General features: G+C 43.9%; 1 protein-coding gene across 2 annotated transcripts in view; it reads left to right on the top strand.

Moving 5' to 3' along the window:
* SRPX (sushi repeat containing protein X-linked) overlaps positions 1-25103 on the top strand; it is a 113789-nt gene that overhangs the window by 28525 nt on the left and 60161 nt on the right. Inside the window, exons 2-4 of one of the 2 annotated variants that reach the window (XM_026513294.4) lie at positions 17585-17644; positions 23244-23435; positions 24918-25094. In XM_026513294.4, the coding sequence (XP_026369079.1) occupies positions 17585-17644; positions 23244-23435; positions 24918-25094 (429 nt within the window). The remainder of the gene's footprint in view (positions 1-17584; positions 17645-23243; positions 23436-24917; positions 25095-25103) is intronic. The other variant, XM_026513295.4, reaches the window with a different exon arrangement.

The following is a 25103-nucleotide window of genomic DNA, read 5'->3' as shown; positions in this document are numbered from 1 at the left end:
GTTTCTACTGCTCAACATTCTTGTCAACCCTTGATCTTGTTCGATTTTTAATCTTTTCCCAAACTGGTTGGGTGTGCAATGGCATCACTGTGGTTTTAATTATTATTAATGAGACTTTAGTAATCATGTAATAGCAATAATAGTGGAGTTATAAATACTTATAATAGTGTAGTTATATTCTCCTGGGAGGATTTTTCATTTTTTTCATCTTCCAGTCAGTGCCAGAAATTAAGACAAGAACTTTTCTTTGTAGGTCTGGTGCATGGAATGGATTTATTTCTAGCTTACTCATTATAGTGAGCGTGTAGACCTTTGGTGTATCAGCTCTATGTGGGTGATGAAGGGAGAGGGGAGGTCTCCTCTGAAACTGCCAGTCTTGAGCGGGCCTAGTTCATGGAAATCAAACCTAAATTTGGATACCTGTCCTTGAGAGGAAGGGTGAGACTCAACATGCGCTTCCCTGACCAGGTTCCTGCTTTTTTGCGAAGGTTTTGACCTCTGACTATTCCTTCTTTCTTGCAAACTCAAGATAGATTTCAAAAAGTAAACCAAAAAATTCAGAATTTTTCGTTGATTTTTCTATGAGCACAGTCAGGCTCCAATGCCTCCCATATTGCCTGAAATAGTCCTACTTGCTTGACTTTGAAATTGATTCCCTTTCCAACTTATAGTTACTTTTAACTGTATTTTATGGAATTAGACCAGCACAATCTAGTAATTTGATGGGTTGAAGGACACTTGTACCTCCTCAAGTTCACATACTAGAAAATTCTCAGTGGAGATGGCTACCCCGTCACTTGTTCAAGATTTTACAATAGAACAAAGAGTTGCCTTCACTAATTTGCTAAGATGTTTCCCATTTCCTGCCTGCCTTTAGTTTTCATTTGCAATTCCTTGCTCGGCATCTCATTGAAGAGTGGTAGTTCTAGGAGACATCTGCATTTGTGCTCTAAAAATGCCCATGTCTTGCTTCCCCAGTGCATCCTTAACGATGAAAAAGATTCCATACCCAATTTGATTATGCTGTATGTAATTTGAATGTGACATGACTACCATACATTTAAGAAAAACTTTCAAAGACCGATCCCACCAAAACAATTTACTGACAGCTTTTGTAAGGGATGCAAAATAGTGTGTTTTCATTTTCCATTCCCTTTGGATAGGCTTCATGTGAATACATGGATTAAATGAAATACTTTATGTAAATCATCCAGGGCAGTGCCTGGGGTATTGCCTGTTCACTAAATAGTAGGTTCTTCTTCCTCCTTATAAGCCATAAATACCTGTGTTAGGACTCACTGGTGTCTACTTTGGCCAATAGGCAGAATAAGGTGGTGCTACACAGAGCTGCTCCTGTGCGATAAAAGGTTAGAGAGATCACTGCTACTTCATTTCATTTACCTTTTATTTGGCCATTTCCTTCATACACTGGACTTGTATCTGCTCATCAGAGTGGTGGAAAATTGCTCGGAAAGATATGAGGGTGTGTACTTCCTTCTTCACTGGCCCGTGGTTTCTGAGAACTGGCTTCATCCTGCAAATGGGGACTTGACCAGCTCTACTGGTCCCCTCCCCGCGAACAGTCTTGCCTTGACCCTGGGGCTTACTGATGACTTATGCTGCTGGAGGAAGGACAAAGGGAGCTTGTCACTGCAGGCCCTTCTCCAGCAAGGGGCTGGGAAGAGGCCAAGTTGCCGGCAGGCTCCTGTATTGACAAGTTGCAGCATCCTTGACAACAGCCAAGACAAAAAAATGGAAATTTGTGTTTTCATCTGGAATTTCTGAGCTTTGAATTCTTGGACCAGAGGATTCTCAATAAGAAAAACCAGGACACACATAGAAATATCCACATCCATATTAGTCTCTTTGTTAGACCCTAGGTTAGCAGATCAAGACCGCCAACTAGCAGGATGATTGTACTGGGAATAGACTGGGCCTGAATGCCGTGTCCCAGGGCCGGGGTGGGGAGCAGCAGATGTGGGATGTTACAGGCACGAGAGGGAGGAGAATATCCTCTCCTTGCAGTGAGCACTGAGTCACCCCCAGGAACATCTGGAGTTCCACTATGTGATGACTCAGAATGGCTCTCGTGGACTCTTCAGGGGATCTGATCACCATTTATAATGTGGTTTCCAAGGGAAAACCAAGTGCGAGTTACAAGCAACTGACTTACAATCGTGCTTTTGGGACACTGCCATCTGTAGGTGGGAGGCACTTGGGCTCCCCTCTCACCGACGCCTGAAATCTTGGCAGGGTTACAAGCTACCCTGTACCTCTCTTTGGGCAGGAAGCTACATGTGGTATTTGTTGAATGATGCCAGAAGCCCATTGATCCAATATATTGCCCCCACTTGCCTATTGTGCTACTGGAAGTTTCCCTGTGAAGATCACGGGGTTTCCACAATGAGAAGGAAGCCGTTTTGTGAACCCTTTGTATAACTGGTTGTGTTAAGGCATTATGTGAGTATGAGAGTGGATAAATGCCTTAGTTGATATGTTTAGCAAAGATTTCTCTGTCCGATTATCAACTTGGGATTCCCTAGATAAGTTCTGTAATGTAGTTATTTTCAAATTCTTTGCTACCTGCAGAAGAAGATATATTTTACATCACAATCTAAAACACACACATACATGCACACTGTATGTCATCTAATCTAAGACTTTCGGTTGTCAGAGGCACCATTATTTTAGGTACCATTAAAAAAAGTGATGCCAATTAAATTATGCCCTTCCATTGATTAAAAAGGTCATCATCGTGAGTTCACAGAACTTAAATGTAAAAAAGGTGCTTCTTAGAATCAATGAACTATTATGTATATAATATATGCATATATATATATTACTGAAACAAAAACTTCATAAACCTTTTCTGTGTACAATGTGTTGTAAGTATTTACTTTTTTTTTTAACCTAACCTGATCTAATGTATTTTATTAAAAATAAAGCTGGTCCCAGTACATTTGTTCAACAGCACACACGTGTTGTGTTTTAGGACATAGAGCCCAACATGAGGCTTGAACTCATGACCCTGAAATCAAGACCTGAGCTGAGATCAAGAATTGGATGCTCAACCAACTGAGCCTCTGAGACACCCCCCCCCCACGTGTTTTAAAACTGACTATGGTATTGTTTTGAAATAAGGAATTGGAGGTGATATGCTGAGACTGAGTTCTTATTCCAAACCAGATGTCATGCCATAGCATAGGTTGTGGCCATTCATTTCATTCAGATGGGAATACATGGCCTACTGTTTAAGTCAGGACTCTTGATGGCAAGTAACAGAAACCCATCTTGAACTAGCCATGGCAAAAGGGAGATTTTATTGTTTTATGTAAGGGCAGGGGTATGCTGGTGGGCCCAAGAATACTGGAGCTAAGGACTCAAATACTCAAATACCGCGGGATCTCTCTTTATCTCCTTCTTTCTCTGTTTTGTCTCTGCTTGTCTCTGGTGATTTCATTCTCGTGGATTGGCATTTTCTTTGAGACTTAACCTTGGTCATTGGCAACTACAGGGCTCTTATCTTCCTTTTTTTTTTTTTTTTACCACCAGAGGAGAATCCTCTGAAGGATCTGACTGTCCCTGTGGTCAGGGGCTAGGATAAAGCCATCTCCACTAGAACCACATGGGCGGCATGGAGAATGATGCAATTCTCCGAAAGGAGGGGTCTTGTTTCACTTAGAAGAATGCAGTAGATGCTGCTCACACCTAGACTGGGGGGGGGTGGGTAACACCGGGCATTGTGTCCTCGGGCTCAGCCTCTCCCAACAAGCATCGTGCAAGGCCTGCAGATTATCGTTTTGAAAACCAATGGCTGTCAGCTCAGCTCCACCTTCTTTTCTTCCCCAGAGCTCGCATCTCCCAGTGAAGGTAATAATAACTGACAGCAGCCAGTGTGTGACTGTCAGTTCAAGGGCACTGAATGGAAAATGGATGCTTGCAAAATCAAGGAGAGAAGCTCCCCCGAAAGAAACCATTCTACCTCCTGTCACGGGTGGAGCTGGCTAAATAAATCATGCATGAAGGCTTCTAGTTCAGTCCAGGTTTTCATCCTTGGGTGCTTGCGCTCCGTCCTCTGCCAGGGAACCAGAGAATGTTGCAGAAGGACAAAGCCTCAGGTTTTAGCAGCCTGTCACTTGTAGACATTCTCACGAAGTTCATGTGAGGGCTGTTTCCCGGAAGTGTCTTTCCTCAGTCTCCTCTCTCCCTCTGTCTCTCTCTCTCCATCTGCCATTTAATCTATATTAAAATATCACTAGCTGTGCATTTCTTTTTTTAAAGATTTTATTTATTTATTTGAGGAGGGAGGGAAGGGGCAGAGGGAGAGGGAGAGGGAGAGAGAGTCTCAAGCAGACTCTGCACTGAGCTTTGGGGCTCGATCCCAGGACCCTGAGATCACGACCTGAGCAGAAACCAGGAGTTGGATGCCCAACCAGCCATGCCACCCAGGCCCCCATCATCAGCTATGTATTTAAAGGCTGGCTGCCTACCGTTCTCAGTACACACTGCTGCAATTTTATTTTATTTTCAGAGTATCTTTCCTGAATCCTGTTATTCTCAGTTTTGCCATGATGTGCCAGAAGTTTGTAAATTATACCACTGGTTTAGTGCCAAGAATGATGTACCAGTTGCCACTTTATTTGCAGCTTTCTTGAATCTTAAATACAGTAGCTGTTTCTGTAAGTACAGCCTTACAGGGAGATGGGTGTCTCATTTTGACACTGGGGGAACAGCTCGAACAGATCAGTAGTGTGTAAAGGCTTGAGGGACAGAACCCTATTGAGGGCCTGTTGGTGGAGGGGTACTTTGTTAGTTTCACTGGGGCAGGAAGAGGAAATGAAATCCCACCATAGTACTCGAGGAGTCTGATGTTTAGCTGGGAAGTCAGACTAGAACCACATGGGTGGCATGGGGACACACATCCGAAATGACTTCAGAAAATCCAAAGCAATGTAAGATCAGTCCTAATGGAAAAATGTGAAGAGAGCATATCAATGTGAAGAGGATTTAAAGTAGATTAGAGGGGCGCCTGGGTGGCTACGTCATTTAAGCATCTGCCTTCGGCGCAGGTCATAATCCTGGGCTCCCTGCTCAGTGGGAGTCTGCTTCTCCCTCTGCCTCTCCCCCTCCCCCTGCTCATGGTCTCTCTCTCTCTCATGTTCTCTCTCTCTCAAATAAATAAATAAAATCTTAAGAAAAATAAGGTAAAGATTAGAAAAGGCAAACTAGAGGAACCAGGCTTTGAAATAGCTTTGAAAACAGGCAAGGGACTAAGAAGGAGGGGAAGGGCTTTTCAGGTTGGCTGTGCAAAGAGGGCATGAAGACAGAGACCAGTGGTTGTAAAATTGCACAAGATTTATGGTCAGAAGAGTTCAGTCCTTCTCTCTCTTATAATTGATATTTGCTTCATTCCTGGAGCGCAGAGTACGGTCACGAGCAAGGTAGCAAAGAGCCGCTGCCCTCCCAGCTTCATGTTCTAGTCCCTGGGTCATCACTACCTCCTGGGGTGGCACCGAGGACTTAAAGAGGCAGTGACAATGAGAGAGGCTGGTGAAGTTTAGTGCTGCATCATGCTAATTGTTTATGACTAGTTGGAGGGGGAGGAGGAGGGCAAGTTGATTTGCTTGACTACAGTGATCCCAACTCTAGGCTGAAGGTAGGGATGTTGGGAGAGAACGTAATTTGGAAAACATGTAGTGCACCCTACGGTCGCTCCCTTTTATCGATGAGCAAACAGGCTCAGGAAAGGAAAGTGCCTTCCCCAGCTGGAGCTTCATCCCAGGGCTCTTCCACTTGCATCGGGCCAGCCGGGATGGCCATGGACGGCAGAAGAAACTCAGGACCTGCTTGACTTTTCATGGGCTAAGACATCCGTGTTCTGAACAAATCAGGGGAAAGCAAAGGCTTCCGTCACTACTCCTGGAAGCCTTTTTGTAGATAGATACCTTCATTTTGAGGGAAGAAACAAAGAATTAACAAGACAAGGCCATTACCTATGGGTTTTCAAAATATTCAGAATCACTGTTGTCCCAGTTTTTTTGACTGAGACCATAAGAAGACATATATTCTACTGTGGCCTATCATTAGGGTGAATATTATATTTATTGTCTACTTTTGAGTGTGAAAAGGAGTGCTGTTGGTAATTCTGGGACAACAGACACAAAATGGGACTGTCTCTTGCAAACTGGGGACATCCTACCACAAACACACCCATGTAATTGAAACAAAGTTGCATGAAGTAGTTTTCATCTTTAATATATGTAACAAAGTGTGGCATTTTCTTTTTTAAAATTGAAGTATAGCTGGCATACAACGTGATATTAGTGTCAAGTCCGGGACATAGTGATTAGATGAGTCTATACATGATGCTTACCACAAAGGTAACTACCATCTGTCACCATATGATGTTATTACAATGCCATTGACTATATTCCCCATGCTGGACCTGTCATCCCTATGATATATTGATTAACTGGAAGCCTGGAAGCCTGTACCTTCTACTCCCCTTCACTCATTTTGCCCATCCCCCCTCGCCTCTGGCAACCATCAGGTTATTCTCTGTATTTATGGGTCTGTTTCTGCTTTTTGTTTGTTTGTTTTAGTTTTTAGATTGCACATATAAATGAGATCACATGGTATTGTCTCTATCTGACTTATTTCACTTAGTGTAATACTCCCTAGGTCCATCCATGTTGTTGCAAATGGCAAGACCTCATCCTTCGTTATGGCGGGGTGGAATATTACTCTGTAATATATAATTACATATATAATATATGTATAATGTATATATAATGTATGTATATATAATGTGTATAAGGTACATCTTCTTTAGCCATTATCTATCCATGGACACTTGCAAACCCTGACATTTTCAATTCTATTCTATTTCCCTATAAAAGTACCATATGACCCATTAAATTGGATTAAAAGTTTTGAAACACACAACTCTAGTTGATTGTTGATACATCCGAGGGGCTTGGGATGGTGATGGAGAAAGAAAAAGAGGGGGGGCGTATGGTGAAGTGAATGTCTGAGATGCACTATAAACTTGTCCCATCTGAACATTTCGGTAAATGTGCTCCCCCAAGAAAAACACTGGTAATAAACATGTCCTTCCATCTATTCCTCATGCTTAGCAAAAGGTTTAGATCGATCTTTCTGGATCCACGTGTTCTATTTGGAACAGGCCTCTTCTTGGTGTACTTGCCCTCCACTCCCACCCCTTTTCTTAGCTTTGGGCTTTCATCTGTTAGCCTGCCACTGATTTAGAGGAGTAAGGCTTCCAAGGAACAGTGGCTCATTTATAGTTTCTGGCCCTCTGCATACTTTTTCTGGGCCTGCATTTTGAAGTTGAAGCTGACGCTTTTGTAAAGCTGAAGTGTCGTCTCCGCTGTACTCCTTTAAACACACACATACATACACAGTTCCTGGACATCTCTCGTCTGTCTCAAAACTTTGCCAAGACCTAGCAGAGCAGGTCTTGCCGGCCAGTCAGGCATGTGAGACTCACTCCTGTGCTTATTAAGAAACCTTTGTAAATTTACCCATGGAGGAGAGAAGGGTTACCACTCTCCCCTCTGTCTCCCCTTCCTCAGGGTCCCCCCAAATGTTTGAACACTCATATGTGCTACCAAGAGCCACAAAATGAGAGACTCGGGAGTAATACTTTATAGCAATAAAATAAATTTCCGTAGGTCCCCACTTCGTAAAGATTTTGAGATGATGAAGGCATGTAGGGGACCACAGAGATTTTCCTGCCTCAAAGGATAAGCTATGGTAAGATATTGAACCTGAGAGTCCCTTTTTCCTAAAGCAAATTTTATCATCTGATCATCTGAATCCATAGACTAAATTTGACAATAGTTTATTTTACTAGAGAAGATTGAGGACGTGGCTTTTCCTGGTGTTATTGAAAAAAAAGTGTGTGTATATACACACGCTCACACATACACACCCCATGCATGATGGTTTAGATGGAGGAATTTGAAAACACACAGAGAAAACTTTGGTAGCACTGAGATTCCTGACGATGCTTAATGCATTAAAAAATTCTTGAAAAATCTATCAGGCCAGATAAAAATTGTTACACTTCAATATTTTTACCAGAGGCTCATTTACATGCACAGTGGCTCAGGGCATTAGAAGCCTAAAATATATACACACTGAATTAAATAGAAAATGTGATTATGAACCATCAAATGAGAAGCCTCTAAAACAAACCAAGGCTGGTAGTAATTATTTTAATATAGTATTTTAAAAACATATACATATGCCATTTAGCCTTTCCAGCAACCCTATGAGGCATGGCCAGTTGGGGTATTTGAGTTTTAGGGAGATTCAGTGGCCGTCTTAACTTGGTTCTCTGGAGCTGAGCCTGCGCTTGTTGACAGACTGCTCTCAGGGAAAACCTGTAAGTCAAGGAGCGGCGCAAAAAAAGAGCCAAGCCAGGATACGGTCTCGGGTAAAATCCAGCACCACAAGATGCTCAAACACGTGTATTCCGCAGGACCGCACTCCCTCCCCCAATCATCCATCTCGGAGGGTGCCTATCACGGTCTACCTTCTGTCACCCAATGATTCACATCCTTCCCACATGCTAAATACACTCACCCCCTCCCCAGGTCCCTGAAGTCTCATCCCATTATAGCATCAGCCCAAGCTCCAGAATCTCATCATCTACGTCAGGTCCAGATGGGTAGGAGCCCCCTCCGATCTTCTTCCTTCACTGTAACTCCTTGAATACAGTTTTTCTCTATCTGGAGACCTGTAAGACTAAAGAGATAAGTGATCTGCTCCCCATGTACCCAACCTACAATGCAGGAATAGGCATAACATAACTGCTCTAGACATTCTTTTTAAAAATGAGGTTGGGACGCCTGGGTGGCTCAGTCAGTGAAGCGTCTGCCTTCAGCTCAGGTCATGATCCCGGGGTCCCAGGGTGGAGCCCGTGTCAGGCTCCCTGCTTAGCAGGCAGTCTGCTTCTCTCTCTCCCTCTGCTTGTGCTCTCTCTCCACCCCCCATCAATAAATAAAATCTTTTTTAAAAATGAGGTTAAATTGGGGGCACAAAGTAGTCACTGTTCTATAGAAATTCTGAAATCTAGCTGCCCAAATTTTGATAGTTACTGGTCATGCCTCACAGTCTAGAAAGAAATCTTTTTTAAGAAGATTTTATTTATTTATTTATGTATGTATGTATGTATGTATGTATGAGAGAGAGAGAGAGCACAAGCAGGGGGAGCAGCAGGCAGAGAGAGAGGGAGAATCAGACTCCGCTGAGCAGGGAGCCCAGTGTGGGGTTTGATATTGGGACCCCGGGATCATGACCTGAGCCAAAGGCAGACACTCAACTGACTGAACCACCCAGGTATCCCCGGAAAGGATTCTTTATGGTTTTCTACCCTCTGGTCTCTTGATTCCACCCTCTGAGCATGCTTTCTTTTTTCACGAAAGGTCACACCTCTTGACAGCTAAGAAGTGAGCCTGCTTCCTGACAGGAGAATTCTGGGAGTCCAAAGACTTCCCCCTATTCTGTAATGTTTCTATCCCCTCAGTCGTGCCAGGAATATTTCTGCATGTATAACTTATTAAGAACACTGTGGATCCCCTGTGAATCTTCTTGGAGTTCACTCCACTAGACAAAAGTCATATCCACAAATTTTATTGATACAAACTCTTTTCTGTTGTTTGGTTGAGAGGATCTATGAGACACATCCTTAATCTCTTTCAGGGGCCTATTGTATGATTGAAGGGACTCCGAGTCACCACCTTGATTTAACGAAGGACTTGACAGTCATATCTTTGGCTTTATCTTTAGACTATGTTTTCCTGGCAATTCCCTGGGTTTGATCTTCGTTCATAAGACATCCAGATGTCCTTTACACTTTATTGTGGCTGCAGTGTAGCCCCTTTGGCAAATCATTTGCTAGCACTAAATCACCTAGCACCCACAAATAAATCCCTATGGCTTCCAATAGTACAAAATATCTTTTTCTGGGGTGCCTGGGTGGCTCAGTCAGTTAAGCACCCAGCTCTTGGTTTTGGCTCAGCTCATGATCTCAGGGTTGTGAGATTGAGCCCCACGTTAAGATTCTCTCTGCCCCTCCCCCCTCAAAAAATGAAATAAAATAAAATTTAAAAAATCTCTTTTTCTAAACATCCAGATCTCTGCAGGATTGTCACATTTCAAGTTCAGGTATTGAAGGTATCCTACCGAGTAGGATAAACCATTCCAGACACATAGCATCAGGACACATGATTTACATGTCGTTAGAAACTTAAGGGAATTTCTCTCTTTTCTGCCAACATTTGTTGAATTCTGAATCCTATGCTAGGTATACAAGGCATATTAGACATGGTTCTCACCACGGAGCTACTTAGAGACATAATTTATCTCCATAGTTTTCTTTTTAAATTAAGTCTAGACCTATGCTATCTAATATTTTAGCTACTAGCCACATGTGGCTACTAAAATTAAAATGAAACGAAATGAAACCACTATGTTCCCCAGTTGTATTGGCCATGTATTTCAAATGCTTAATGACCACATCTGGCTAGGGGTTACCCTGTTGGACAGCACAGATATAACATTCCATCATTGCAGGAAGCTTCCTTCGACATCAAAATCTAGGGGAAAAACAATAAGATCTAATAAAGGTAAGCATTTATCTCTATTTTAAGTATATTTGTCTCTCCTCTCCTGTACTAAAATGAGTCAAATATCAAAGAGACACTGCATGTTTCTTCAGTAAACATTCTAACATGCTTTATAATAAAGAATGTTGGCTAATTGAACATAATAATAAAATTTTTTAAAAGAATGCTATAAAACTGTGGTTCTTAATACTTTTAGGATCACAGATCCTTATTAAAAATCTACTGAAAGTTAGCACCTTTTCCCCCAGGAAAGTGTATTTATGTATCAAAAGGCAGGCCCGATTACAGGGGGTTCATGGACTCCCCACACCAAACCCTTCCGTTGAGCCTCTAGGAGAAGGGGACTCAGATTAAGAATCTCTACTGTAAAGGGAATTTTATTTTGCTATTGACTTTCAGTATAAAACTGATGATGCAGTTTGCTATTTAATATGCTGACTTTTGATAATAATAAGAATATATTTAGAATAATGATGAAGGGAAAAATGGAAATTTCCTACAAAACACTGAGAATGCAGAGCTGTCCTCAAAATAACTAAAAAATAAACCCAGCCCTTTGAGCTACAAATATAACATAGAACCGGCAAATCTGTCAATTCGGATCATGTGTCCCAATCAATAAAGAAATATATAGTTTTAGCAAATTGGCTACATTTTCATTAGTCTCAAATGCTTCCCCACCACCACCATGAGAAAACCTTAAGGGTGATGGAAGGAACATTTTACTAGCCTTCTAAAATCTAAGTTCCTGATGTAATTCTAATACTTCTAATACATATAACAGATATTTCTTAAGAGTGATTTGGTGCCTCAATGTTACGTGGACATTCAGAATGATAGGGTGGGATTCAGTTGACCAGGAAGACCCTTACTTGAACTTTGAAGGGAAAGAAGTGGCTGTTTCTTTGGAAATCTGTTGAATTAGATGAAGTTTCTGCAAGGAGAGCAGAATTATAAATGGAATTGGCTCCAGGTATGGCTGAGGGACAGAATCCTTCATGGCACTGAGTTTCTGATTTCTGAGCCAATGTAGAATTTGTATTTGTGTGGAAGAAGCACTGAAGCATTCTTTCCAAAGAGTGGTAATCTGAACCATATGAGGACTGATTAATGGTTGTCATAAGAAAACCTCAGTTAACCAGAATTCTAAAGGGATGGACTTCCATAAATCGAGAAGAATGTGTTAGGGAACCTTCCTCTGTCCTCCCCAGCCCCCTATCTTTTTCTTCCTTTCTTTCTTTTCACTGTAACCCTGTGGAACATCCCCAATATGTATGAGTCTCTTTTACTGCTTATTAAACTTGAGTAAGTAAAATCTGCTGAACGTAAGTTAGTCTTTGGTCTTACTGTAGCCTTCTGTATGTTCATTTTGTAGACTGATCATTGTTTTTTTTTTTTAATAGAAGTTGATGTGTGAGTTTAGGCTGAATATAAACTGGACACTTTCAGAGAGGGGTGGCTAATATCCATTTATTATGTTTTCCCTTCTTTTATCCCCTGTCAGTAATAGGCAATAAATTTCCCATTCATTTGTGTATCAGTTTGGATACATTCAGTTACAAGTAATAAACAATGCTGTTCACCGAAGCTTACATTGAAAGGACATTACTGTTGAAGGTCCTCCAGAGTTAAGATGTCTGAGCTTGATTTAGTAGCCCAATACGGTCACCACAGACCGTAGATTCTTGTTAATCCTTCCACTGTACCGTCCTCAGCTGAAAATCTTTAGAAGTCCCCACATCTTACCTCATGGTTGCAAAAGGGCTGCCATAGCTTCAGGCATTCAACTTACACAATAGCTTCCAAAGCAGGAAGCAAGGAAAGAGGGCAAAAGAGTTTTCTCCTTGGGCAGTTCTCTGTTTTGTCGGGAAAATCTTTCCCCACCCCACCCCAAATCGGACTTCTTACTTGTCACTGGGCGATCCTGGATTTCCTGCCTACCCCGGTAACAGTTGTTGGCAGAGGGCAATTTGTGACTTAAAGTCATCGCCATTCATCTCCTGGGGAAGGGCACATTGATGCCAAACACAACCTGGGGGTCTTTTAGCAAGAGAAAAGAGGAGAATGGCTGCCAGGCCAGCGATCAGCCGATCAGCAGCTTTTGGTGCACCCAGATTGGTCTTGCTTTTGGGGGGCCCACTCTTCCCTGGCATACTTGTTATTGTACCCCAAAAAGGCCATTTGCTGTCGGCCTGTCAGTGCTAGGGAGAGCCATACTATTGGGTTGGGATCTAAGTGAAGCTGGGTGGTTCGATGTCCGTGAGCTTCTGTTAATCGAGTTGCTCAGCAGGGTAACCTCTGCCAGGATTCTGAATTGAGATAATCTGCAATGTCTGCCTTACAGTCTCTGACTTAAGTGAAAGCAGAGTGAGAATGCTTGTGTCTTCTGGCTCATTATAAACACTCTCCCCGTGGCGTAACCTGGAGGTTTCTTCTCTCTGGGCAAACATCTACGACTTTTCAAAGGACACTTGAGTTGAGCTTGTGGTCTTGACTTGAGCTAATGGTTTAACAACACACGGAGTTTACCCCGAGACCCCTGGAGGCAATGAGCAGGGTTGGAGTTCACGGTGGGAGTTACGGTTGTGCAGGTGAAGGGGGAGGGGAGGAAACTCACATCCCAGAGTATAGAAGCCCAGCTTCCGGCAGCTGGTCCTGCACTTGCTTGTGCGGCAGTCCTTTTAGATGTGTATCAAGGCTTTGGGATGTGAAGACTTGCAGTAGTGTGGAATGAACCAGAAATACTAAATACCCCAGTCCACCATGCCTGGTCTTTCACAATTGTTCAGTACGTTTTTGTTAGAAATTTTAAAATAATGATAGGCTCACTGGAGAAAACCTGAAAAGCAGAGAAAAAAGGGGAAATTTTCACCCATGAGTTCTGCTCGAGCATGGAGGTTTCTGGTATGTTCTTCCAGCCATCTTCCCCATTTCTTTCTTTTTCTCTTCCTTTTTTAGAATAATGAAGTATTTCAAGTATAAGAAAAGTATTCACCCTCTAGATTCAACTGATTTTCACATTTTTCCACATTTACTTAAAACCTTTTTTTTTTTGTGCTAAGACATAAGGTGTCGATGGCCCCCTGTATGCATTTCGGAGTTCCATCCTCTTCCTCTCTGCCCAGAGGAAACCACTGATCTGAAGTCGATGTATATTTTTCCAATCCATTATAAGTTTACTGCGTATCTACGGAAAACCTATAGTAGTATTTTTTTTTTGCATTTTAAGATGTTACATAATTGACGTCACACACTACTACATTTATTATGTAACTTGCTTTTATTCCAATCCATTGTTGTGTTTGAGATGCCACCTTGTTTCATGAGGATGGAGTTCACTCATGTGAACTGTGACAGCTTTCTATCATATTTGAACACACCCCCGTTTATTTCTAGTAATGGTTTTATACAATTGTCTTTCACTACAGGCAGCGCTGCCCTGAGCTTTCTAGCGCATGGCTGTTTTTGCGTTATGTGGGAGTTCCTGAGGCATCCGTCTCACGGTGGGAGGGCTGATGGGAAGGGTAGATTCAAGTGCAGTGCACAGGATCTCGTCAGCCTCGTTGTAGCAGCTGTAGTCGGCCGGCAGAGAGTTCCCGTATCACGACATCCTTGCCAGTGACGTTTGTGCCAGTCTGATGAGTGTGAATTGCTATCTTGATCTCTATTGTCCTGATGACCAGCGAGGTTGAAGATTCTTTCATGGTAACATTGCTGTGGCTCCAAATCTAGGAGCACTTGTTCATATTTATCTTTTTTCCCCCATGGGACTGTTTTCTTTATATATCCTGGATAGTAATTCTGTATTCTCTGTGTGCCAAAGATTTTCTCCCAGCCTGGCACTTGTCTTTAAACTTTGTTTATGTGTCTCATTGCACAGAAGTTTTACATTTTACTGTGGTGAAGTGTAGCAGTATTTTCCTTTATAGGTTATGGTTTGTACATTTAACTCAATAGTCTTTCCCTACCTCATGATCATGCAGACCCATTCTGCATTTTTCCCCAAATTTTTGGCTTTCAAATGTAGGCCTATAAACTCTCTGGAAATGATTTTTTGGTCTGGTGCAAGATAGGACTCTTATTTTTTTTCTTGGTATGCATATCCACTTGATCCTAGCATATTTATTGACCATTCCTCCCACTGATTAGGAATCCTACCTTATTGTATTCCAAATTTGACATACGTGTGTCAGTATTATATATATAATATTCTATATGCGTGTGTAGTTTTATTCTTCATTCTGTATATAGTTTGCAGTATCTGCTTTTCTGCTTAGCTGTATTTCATACACATTTCCCTATTCCAAACTTGATTAGTGGGTATATAATAGTTTGTTGATAGAGGATAACTTGTTTGCTCATTCCCCTGGGGTCAGATGTTACATTTTCCCTATAATAAATAATATGTGCTGAAGGTGTCTTAGAATGATGACGTACCAGCAGAATGGGGCTGTGCACCTGCCTCTCCCATAGGTCCCTTCCCTTCTCTATGGAGGGTTACCCCCGCCTTGTGCTTACACATCTCGAGTTATTTGTCCACGAGCGAGTGTTCTGGTGGTCACGGGGATGCCCCGACCAGATCTGCCTTCAAGGAAGGACCAGCCGTCTCAGCTGGAGGCAATGCTGGTCTCAGCCAGTCATCGGCTTTCAGCCCTTTCGGAGATTGCCTCTGCTGTCGGGAGTGCTTGGCTGATGTTCATGTCCTTCCAACGTGGGCCCTATCCAGTGGCTGGTCGAGGCAGGGATATAAAGCCTCAGCCATTTCCACCCAACCCAAGAGGCTGTCATTGGGCTGACATCAAAGCTCGACTTCTCCCTCTGTCCAAACCTGCTTCCTTCCTGTGCCTTTCACAGGTGTTGACAGTCCGCAATAAACCTCCTGTGCCCTGAACTCCACACCAAAGCCACTTCCCAAAGAACCCAACCTGTGACAGTTGTCTTCTTTGCTTCGAACCAGGAATAAGTCCAGAGCCTCTTACTGCCTAGGTAGATTGTATGGAGGCCAGGATGACTTGGGGGAAGAGGGAAATGCTCTTAATATGAGCTAGATCTCTTGACACTTAATAGGAGATAGGCCATATGGAGTTGAAGAATCCAACAATTCTTAAGAGAATTCCAGTTCAGCTCTGAACGTGGAGAGAAATGGGGGCAGGGTGGGAGGGGGAGGGACAGCAGGTTCTGAAACAACTTCTCATATTCAGAATGTTTTTTAGAAACGAAGCTTTGAGTTACATGCATAATAAAGTTTATTTTCCATTCTGAAAGTAATACTTGTTTATAGTAGAAAATTTAAAAGAGAAAGAAGAAAAACATCCAATTATAGGCTCTTCAGTGCATTGTTTATTTTGAATTTGATTGTTTTACATTGTTATAAATCACACCATTTGTATAATTTTGCTATAACACATCGTTCACTTAATGTTATAACATAAGCTTTTCCCACACTATTGTATCTTTTTATAAACATTATTTTTAATGGCTACATTACATTACAACCAATGAATCCAATGAATATACTATGGTTTATTTAACCATAAGATTGACTATTTGGTCTGTTTATAGTCTTCTGCTATTATAAGTGACTTTGCAAAGAAGTTTTTGTGTGTAAAATTTTTTTCCAATATTTAATATTCTTTTCTTGGGATAGATTCCCAGAAGTGGAATGACTGGATAAAGGGGTTTGAACATAGGCTTTTGATTTGTGTTGCTAGATCGCTTTCCCAAAGGGTAATACTGGTTTTCATGCTCATTTTTTGATATTGAGAAAGGAAGAGTTTGTGTAACTTTGTACCTGTCCAGGTGGCCAGAGAGGAAGTGAAGAACCCCGGAGCAAAGGAGAACATGGAGCTGGGCTTCTCTAGTTGGGGAGTCGGGGCCTTTTTCAAATGGACATGGTCCAGCCTTCATCTGCTTCCAACTTTGTATTTCCATTCTCTCTCTCATCTCAGAATACATGTGGAGCAGGGACCATTACTCCTTCGCTTATCCTGTATGGGGATTTGAAAAATCTCATAATAGAGAGTGTCCTTGTCCTTGTCTGTTATGCTTACAGGTCCCTGTACGTAAACGTGTGACCAAGATGGTGCCAACTCCATGGTCAGTGATCAGACCAGGAAGTCTAGAAGGAAAGATATGATATGTAAATTTAAGGCTCCAGTTTTGAAGTTTGGGCCCTGGTACTACTTTAAAGATGAAGAATCTACCACTTACTAGAATCCAATACTTAATATTCTAAAAATGATTCAGTTCCAACTTGCAAATGAGTTTAAATTTTAAAATTAAATACAGACTTTCTCTCTGAGGCTGTGGTTTTCGAGGGTAGCAAGACTCATCAAGAAACTTTACTTTAACGATGCCTTGGTGAGAGGCTCTAAATAAACATCCAGATTGTTGATTTCGGCCCTCATTTCCTACAAATATACCCAAGTAGCTTTGTAGGTCTTTTGTCATTAAGATAAGACATTTGATTTGCCTCCTTATCCTCCATCCAAATTCATTTCACAAGGTGGACCGATTTTCAGGTATCACAAGCACTCAGTTCGACTGAGTTTTCTTTGACTCCTGGAGGAACTGGAGGCCATGTCTGAGTCACACACATTTTACTGCGTCTCCCCTGGCATGAGAATCATATACACTGGCATCTTCTCAGAGTGAAGTTGACTTTCTGTCCCGAGTCCAGAATTTCAGTTGGCACATGGTGACTCCAAAACCAGTTGGAGGCTCATTTTGATCGGCTCTGGCAATCTCAGCCCAGCCAGGTTCACTCTGAGAGGTCCCCTGTCCCTTCATGAATGGCCACAGAAGCTTTCACTCTCGGCTCTGCGTTCTAATCGCCCCTCTTGCATGAACTGTGCCAAAGCCATGCTTCGAAATATTCGTCCATATCAGGTGGCTTTTCTTGCTGCAGTTTCTGTTCTTTTTTATTGTAGGATCTGGAGACTCACCGCTAGAAGACGATGAAGTCGGGTATTCACACGCTAGATATAAAGGTGAATGCTTTGCTTGGGTGCTAATGAGGACCTGCTGATGCCAGGAGACCTTTCCTTTTTGCCCTGCAGAGCAGACTATAATAAAGTGACCAGACAACCAACACATTAAAGTGCAAATTACCTGTCCAGAAAAAAATATTGAAAAATGAATAAGCTTATGCTCCCATTTATAAAAAATGAAGAGAAATAAAAGAAAGAAAAAGCATTTGGAATTTTCTGAAGTGCTGTCCTTCAGCACGCCAGTGGTCATTTTATTTTCCTAAGTTTCTTTACTGCCCTTACTTCTGCAAAGCCAAGCTCTAGCTGATGAAAGTGAAAATCAAGCCATGAATTCTGCCTGATTCATACATTACAGCTGAAATGGTTCAGAGTAAACCACCCAAGGTCAAATCTGGACCCCGTGCTGCTAATGTACTGAGATGAATGGGGAATGATAAAACTTGATTTTCACAAGCTCATTTCATTGTGCCCTTTCTGAGTCCAGCTTGGCTCCCAAAATGATTAAGTAAATGTGTTACCCAATGAAACCTTAATCTCATGATAAAGAACTCCATCTCTACACATTTCCGGCCATCCACCCCCCACCAGGTATAAAAAGCCTAATCAAGAAACTTCTATGCAGGCTCAGGTAAGTATGTCCACAAATATTTCTACTGGTGAGTCCTTTATCTGAAGCTTAGGGAGCCCTGGGAAAAGGGAAGGTAAATTGAGATGATTTCTCTCTGAACTCTGGTTCCTTTTGCAGTGGAGGAATAATTTGAAGAAAAATTGGTTAATAAAGTTCTGTTGTGGCACCTTGCCCGGATATTTGCCCACAACCTAGCAAGAGGACACTGCCCGGCTCTGTTGCGATGTATCTAAGCTGTGGGAGAATCAGGGTAGTACTGGTCAGCCTTTGGTCACAGAGAGTGCTTCAGTTGTTTTCCACAGAAGTGAACAATCTAATATAATGACTGGTGCCTATGTCCACGTGTATTTCCCACCATTTTCCACATTTTCTTATGATTTGTGAATGCAGATACTCATTCCTATACACAATTTCTATATTAATAGCCAGAGGAATTAGCCAATTAAGCAAAGGACAAGCTTATTAATTAGATGTTTGGGGTAAAGAGGTATTCTGATTCCTCACACTTCTTAATTAATTGAGGGTTTTTTAAAAAGCTTTTTATTTATTTACTTGAGAGAGAGCATGGGCATGAGAGAGAGAGAGAGAGAGAGCACACAAGCAGGGAGGAGGGACAGAGGGAGAGGGAGAAGCAGACTCCCCACTGAGCAAGGAGCCCGATGCGGGACTCCATCCAGGGACCCTGGGATCATGACCTGAGCCAAAGGCAGATGCTTAACCAACTGAGCCACCCAGGCGCCCTAATTGAGGGTTTAATTTTTTTTCTTTGAGTTCCTTGTTGAAAAATCTTCCTAAAACACATGCGTGCGCATATGGCCCTTCACCTGTACAGTAGAAGTTGTCTAGCGCCCTTGGGTCATTGTTCCTATTGTTCGTCCTCTCCTCACAGCCTTGCAAGTGTGGGAGGTAGACCAGATGGCTAAAATATGTGCCTGTCCTAGAGCTTTAAGAATAAGTCTGTCTTAGGAAATTGTTTTTATTGTCAGTTTTTTTAAGTTGCTGGGTTTTTGGGGTGGTTTTTTTTTTTTTTTTTTGGCTTTTGTTGTTGTTGTTGATTCTTAGTAGTCTCTACACCCAACCATGGGCTTGAACTCACAATCCTGAGATCAAGAGTCTCACACTCTTCTGACTGAGCCAGCCAGGCACCCCGGTTTTTGTTTTTGTTTTTTAATTTTAATACTTTAGACGCAAACCATTGTCAATGGGGTGGGGGTGGTTAGCTCTAGATCTTCAGGCCCCTGCGCAGTGTCTGGCACAGAGCACATACTCAATAAATGTTCTTGAGTTAAAGAAAAGAAGAAAGTGAAATGTTATCAACGTCTGTTGTGGCCCCAGAATGTGGCAAACATTGCTTTTTGATTCTCTTGCATGGAATGCCGTCGTATGGTCACACTAATGGAGGGGAAGGCATGTGGAGATGTATTGTTATTCCTTACGCACAGATGAAGGAACCACAGATTAGAGAGGGTGGGTGACTTGCCCAGAGTCCCACGGCTAGCCAACATTGCATTTAGGTCTGAAATCCAGATTTTTTAAAAAGATTTTATTTATTTATTTGACAGAGAGGCAGCGAGAGAGAGGGAACACAAGCAGGGGGAGTGGGAGAGGGAGAAGCAGGCTTCCTGCTGAGCAGGGAGCCTGATGCGGGGCTCGATCCCAGAACGCTGGGATCATGACCTGAGACCAAGGCAGACGCTTAATGACTGAGCCACCCAGGTGCCCCCTGAAATCCAGATGTTTTAACTCAACGTCCAGTTGCGAGAGGCTCCTCACTAGTCTGCTATAAAACACTGTCTATCCCAGGAGTTCCAGTTAACTGGGATGCTTACCACTTTGGCCTAGGGGGCTGAAAAAGCTTTCCTGAATAATCGATTTAGATTTCTCCCGAAGTAAACCCTGTCTTAATTGAAGCAGCATAAGAGCTTTCTTCCGCTAAACCTCCGTGTCAAACGTTTTGCTCATTCACTTCAACTCACGGTGCTTTGGTGAACTTCCAGCTCAAGTCACTCACTGGCATTTTAATTATTGCTACTGAAGGGCTGTTAAACTGTCAAAATATCTTCCATAGATTTCTCTTGGAAAATAATCCAAAAGGAATTCCTTTTGCGAGTAAAGAAAAACAGGATCATTTTCCCCATGTTGACAATGGCATGGCTTTTGGATGTGCAGTCAGCACTTCTGGGAGGATCTGAGGACTCAGAATATGGGACAGAGTCTAACTGCATTGAAAGTATATCGAAATAGATGAATTTGTGATATATGTATACCCAGGTCATTCTCTACGGACCTGCCATCCTTAGGTTGAGAATTGGACAGTCTTCCCAGTTTTACATCAGTGGAGCTGTGATCAGGACACAGAATGCACAAAGGATTTGCCTTCGGCTGGAAGGGTTAGAGAGACTACTCAGTTATCAGTCAGCAAAGGGAGGAAGGAGGCAGGCATGGGTAGGGGGTCAGAAAGGAATAAGGTGGAGTTTGAATCCTACAACTTTAAAGCTAGATGGGACTTTGAGAAGGACTTCATCCACTCCTGTCACTCCTAGATGAGGAATCTGATTCCTTGAAAGATTTAGTGAATTGTCCAGGGTTGCTAGGAGATGATAGAGTTGGAACAGATGCCCCCCCCTCCTCCGGGGCTTATGCCTCGGCCCAGTGTTGCATGAGCCATACTCCACTAGCAGTATGTTTTCCTCCTCTCTCTGTGTCCCCCATACTCACTCCCCCCTCGCCACCCTTCCCCACCCCCAGTGGGGGCTTCACTTTCTCTCTCTGGAGAGAGAGGCAGTAAGGGGGACCCAGTCGGCAAGAGGAGGAGGCTGGAGTTGGGGAGCACAGAAGCCTTGTGGTCCAGAAGGAGAACAAGACACTCAGGGAAAGGAAGAGGAAATGAGGCAGTGGGGAGTTTAAGGAGGAGGGGTGGGGAAGATGATAAAGATAAAGAGGTAAAATGGCAGGTGATTTTTAAGATTTTTTTTTTAATACCATGGAAGTCCTCTGACGAACTCTAAAAAGTGCTTCTCTGAGACCCAAAACAAAAGGTGTATATTGGAGTTTTCTTGTAGGTGATCTTTCCTATTACAGTTGGAAAAGAAAGGCAGAGAGAGAGGGAGGGAGAGAGAAATATACATCAGTTCTAGTAGGTAGGTTCCAAATCTCAGTTTTGTTTGAGTAGTAGGCATCTGTGGATTTTTCCAGAATTTATCTTAAGATCTTTTGATGATAGAAGAAATATCCACAGCTTGGCATGCTAAGCAAACACACCCTAAGGGCTTCTCATTTACCTGTGATCTTGAAATCCCCCAGCTTCAATGGCTTACCTGGAGCCATCACCAAAGAAAGAACCAGGGTATTTAAAATTGGTTCAAGAATTCTTTTATACTTAGAAGAAAATAATGGAGACATGTACGCTGTTATATACTTTACTTCAGGGTCCATGTTGTTCTCATTTAAAACGGTTAGCACAGTGTGTGTAAAGTCCAGAGGAAAGAAACTTTGTTTCGTTGCCTTATACCCTGAACGTCCAGGGAATACGTGCTTGAGTCCTGACTGTAGGACCCACATGGCAGCAGTCTGCAAAAACATTATAGGATGAAAATATTAGCCAAAGGAGTTGGGAAAGCACGAAAATAAAAAAACAGTCTGTGCACAAGCCCTGGACATGACCTGGTCTTCATGGCTGAGAAGCAGCGGAAACACACTCTCAGAAAATTCCTTGGACAGTCAGACAAGGTGTCCTCCTCATTGGCCACATGATGGCGCACGCACCCCGCTCACGGACGGCCCAGGTGCCCGAGTGGTGTGTGGAGCCAGGCAGCTGGAGGGAGGGGCTCCTGTTCGTGGCATCAAGACCCCCCGGCAGGCTTGGGGGAGCTCAGCACTGGTCCCCATCGATTGTGCGGTGGCCACTGCGGGAACTTGCCCACGGGGAAGCTAGCCTTGCCCTAACGATGTTATGGCTTCCAGCGAGCATCTTCCAAAGGCACGGGGGAGAGGTTCTCATTTACCAGTGTGATCCTAGCTGTGCTCTGGGCAACTACTAGACCAGCATCAAAACACCCCGGAATTTTGCCATTTGGGAACTTTGCCACATGTGCCACTCTCTTACCTAAATGGGGCATAACTGGGGACAGCCGAAAAGGGGGAGTTGCTTCCCTATGGGAAACAACTGTTCTGTGATTTTTAAGCCAAAATTATATCCCGTGACAAAACCCTGGACATGGCAGCTTCATTCACATGAACTAAAATAGTATTATGAGTTTTTACAGAGAATATGGGTGCAGATTTGGAAAAACTCTAACCAGTTCTTGACTCCCCTGCTACTATGTACGGATGGTTGGGGTTAGGGTTCACAGTGATATCAGTCGCCCTCTAAAGAATTCTGTTGCCTCCTTCAGGGAAATACCGAAAGGAACAAGCATTTATTGAATAAGTGCTGTGTGCTGGGCACTATGTTAGGAGCTTGATATGCATTAGTGGGTTTTTTTGTCCTTATAAGAGCCCCTGTGACAGAGATATAGGTATTGACTCAGAGAGGTTAAGTAACTTGTCCAAGATCACACAGTTAGTAATGGAGGAACCCAGATCCATAGTCAGATGTGTCTGATACCTAGTCCTGTGATCATAACCTCCCCACCCAGAGACACCTTAAAGACTCCTTTAAAAAAAAGATTTTATTTATTTATTTGAGAGAGAAAGAGTGAGCATGAGCTGGGGGAGAGACAGGGGGAGAAGCAGACTCCCCACTGAGCAGGGAGCCCAATGCGGGGCTCGACCCCAGGACCCTGGGATCATGACCTGAGCCGAAGGCAGACGTTTCACTGACTGAGCCACGCAGGTGCCCCCACCTTCAAGACTCCTTAAAAGGTTCCAAAATCTGGAGCGCAGCCAGCCAGGGACTTGGAGAATGAGGAGACACGTTTTCTAAAGATGTCCTTTCCTATTTCTCCCCTCCTTTGTTTCTGCTACCTGCAGACATCCCGTGGTGCTCCCCCATCAAGGTGAAGTATGGGGATGTGTACTGCAGGGCCCCCCAAGGAGGATACTACAAAACAGCCCTGGGGACCAGGTGCGACATTCGCTGCCGGAAGGGCTACGAGCTGCACGGCTCTTCCCAGCTCGTCTGCCAGTCAGACAAGCGGTGGTCCGACAAGGTCATCTGCAAGCGTGAGTACCAGCCCTGGTGGGTCCTCGGCGCCAATCAGGGCCAAAGTTCTTATGCTCTGAGATTAGGGCTTGTTGTTTTTATTTTAACTGAACGTTACGTGGTCCCCAACGAGAAAAACTCCCCCTGGTGAGCAGACGCCCGTGGGTTTGTAAGACGTGGTTGGAAGTGTGATGCCACCTGTGAGGCAGGATGGTGTGATGGAATGTTTGGGCAAAGGTGCGAGCACGGAGGTCTGTGCAGCGAAGGGTTGTGTTTGTTCAGTACGTGCTAGCCCCTGACAAGGTGCTGGGCAACTAGAAACAAGGCACACACAGGCTCTGCCGTCAAGGGTCTCGGAGCAGCAGCAGAGAGGGGGCAGAGGTGCACATCGTGCCAGAAGTAACCAGGACGGTGAGCAGTCACTGGCTCCTGTCCCTAGAGACAGTCCCGAAGTGTTCTCCGGAGGGCTGGAGCTTCGGGAGGCAGCACGAGTCCCCGCAGAATGCTATCCCAGGGGAAGGAACTGTGCCTCGGGAGAGAAAGAAGACTGGAAACGCATTTCAAGGGCTGACTTTTAGCTTGAGGAGGAGTCTCCTCTCATTTGGGCCAGGCAAGAGGCACGGCATGGTGGTAGCGCCTGTGAGATGCCATCATTATTCCAAACGGCCACCATTGATTGAGCACCTATGGTATGCCAGGCATCTGCTCTGTGTCCAATTTTTGCAACAAGGCTATCAGTAGGGGTGCTGATGCTTTACCTTTATTGTTGGTGAAACTAAGGCTCTGGGCTGCGGCTATGTGACCCAGCCCCTGCCGACAATGCACCACGGTGACTGGATATATAGTGGACCCTTTCGGTGCTTCACCCGGCTATTCTTCGTTGCCCTTTTCCCACTTTTAGCTGTCCATCCCCCAGCTTCTGACTTGCCCCCAGCTGCTTCTTCGGAGGGAGAGGAGGCTGTGCTCCTCCAGAGGACTGTTCTCTTTGTGCTGACATGGAGAGCATCCCCAGTGGGCCTGCAGCTGCCCAGGGCTGACCGGTAAAGGATTAGGGAAGCGCGGCTTCCTTGCCTGGGGGCAGTCCAAACTCGGCTGTCCTTCTGCTCCAGAGCTCCCCTGTGGAGGCCGACTGAAGCCGACCTTGCCTGAGATCCCACCTGGCCCGGCTTCCTTCCCACCCCTGGCCTCCTTGCTCCACCCCTCACCGGTGTCCCTTGGGAGCCCTTTCTAACTATAGCACTTGTACACAAGTCCACGTCTCAGGGTCTGCTTCTGAGGAACCCAACCTAAAAGGGCGGCTCAGCTGGGATGCCCAGCCAAGCCAGTCTCACAGGAAACAGTGGGCCCCCCTTCTGCGTGGCATGCGGCCACCCCTTTGTGTCTTTGATTCTGTCCGGTGTCTTTCGATTGACTTGGCACTCTGTGTTTTCAGCATCTCTGGACTCTGAAAGTCTACGGACAAAAACGAAGAAGTGCTGAGCATCCGGTTTTCTCTTTTTCAGAAAAGCGATGCCCCACCCTGGCCATGCCGGCGAATGGAGGGTTTAAGTGCGTAGACGGCGCCTACTTCAACTCCCGGTGTGAGTACTACTGCTCGCCAGGGTACACGTTGAAAGGGGAGCGGACTGTCACGTGTATGGACAACAAGGCGTGGAGTGGCCGCCCAGCCTCCTGTGTTGGTAAGAAAA

The sequence above is a fragment of the Ursus arctos genome, chromosome X (assembly GCF_023065955.2).
Source record: "Ursus arctos isolate Adak ecotype North America chromosome X, UrsArc2.0, whole genome shotgun sequence".
In the NCBI taxonomy this organism is placed as follows: domain Eukaryota; kingdom Metazoa; phylum Chordata; class Mammalia; order Carnivora; family Ursidae; genus Ursus; species Ursus arctos.
Note: the sequence above shows the minus strand (reverse complement) of the source record. Positions and strands in the feature narration are given on the sequence as shown.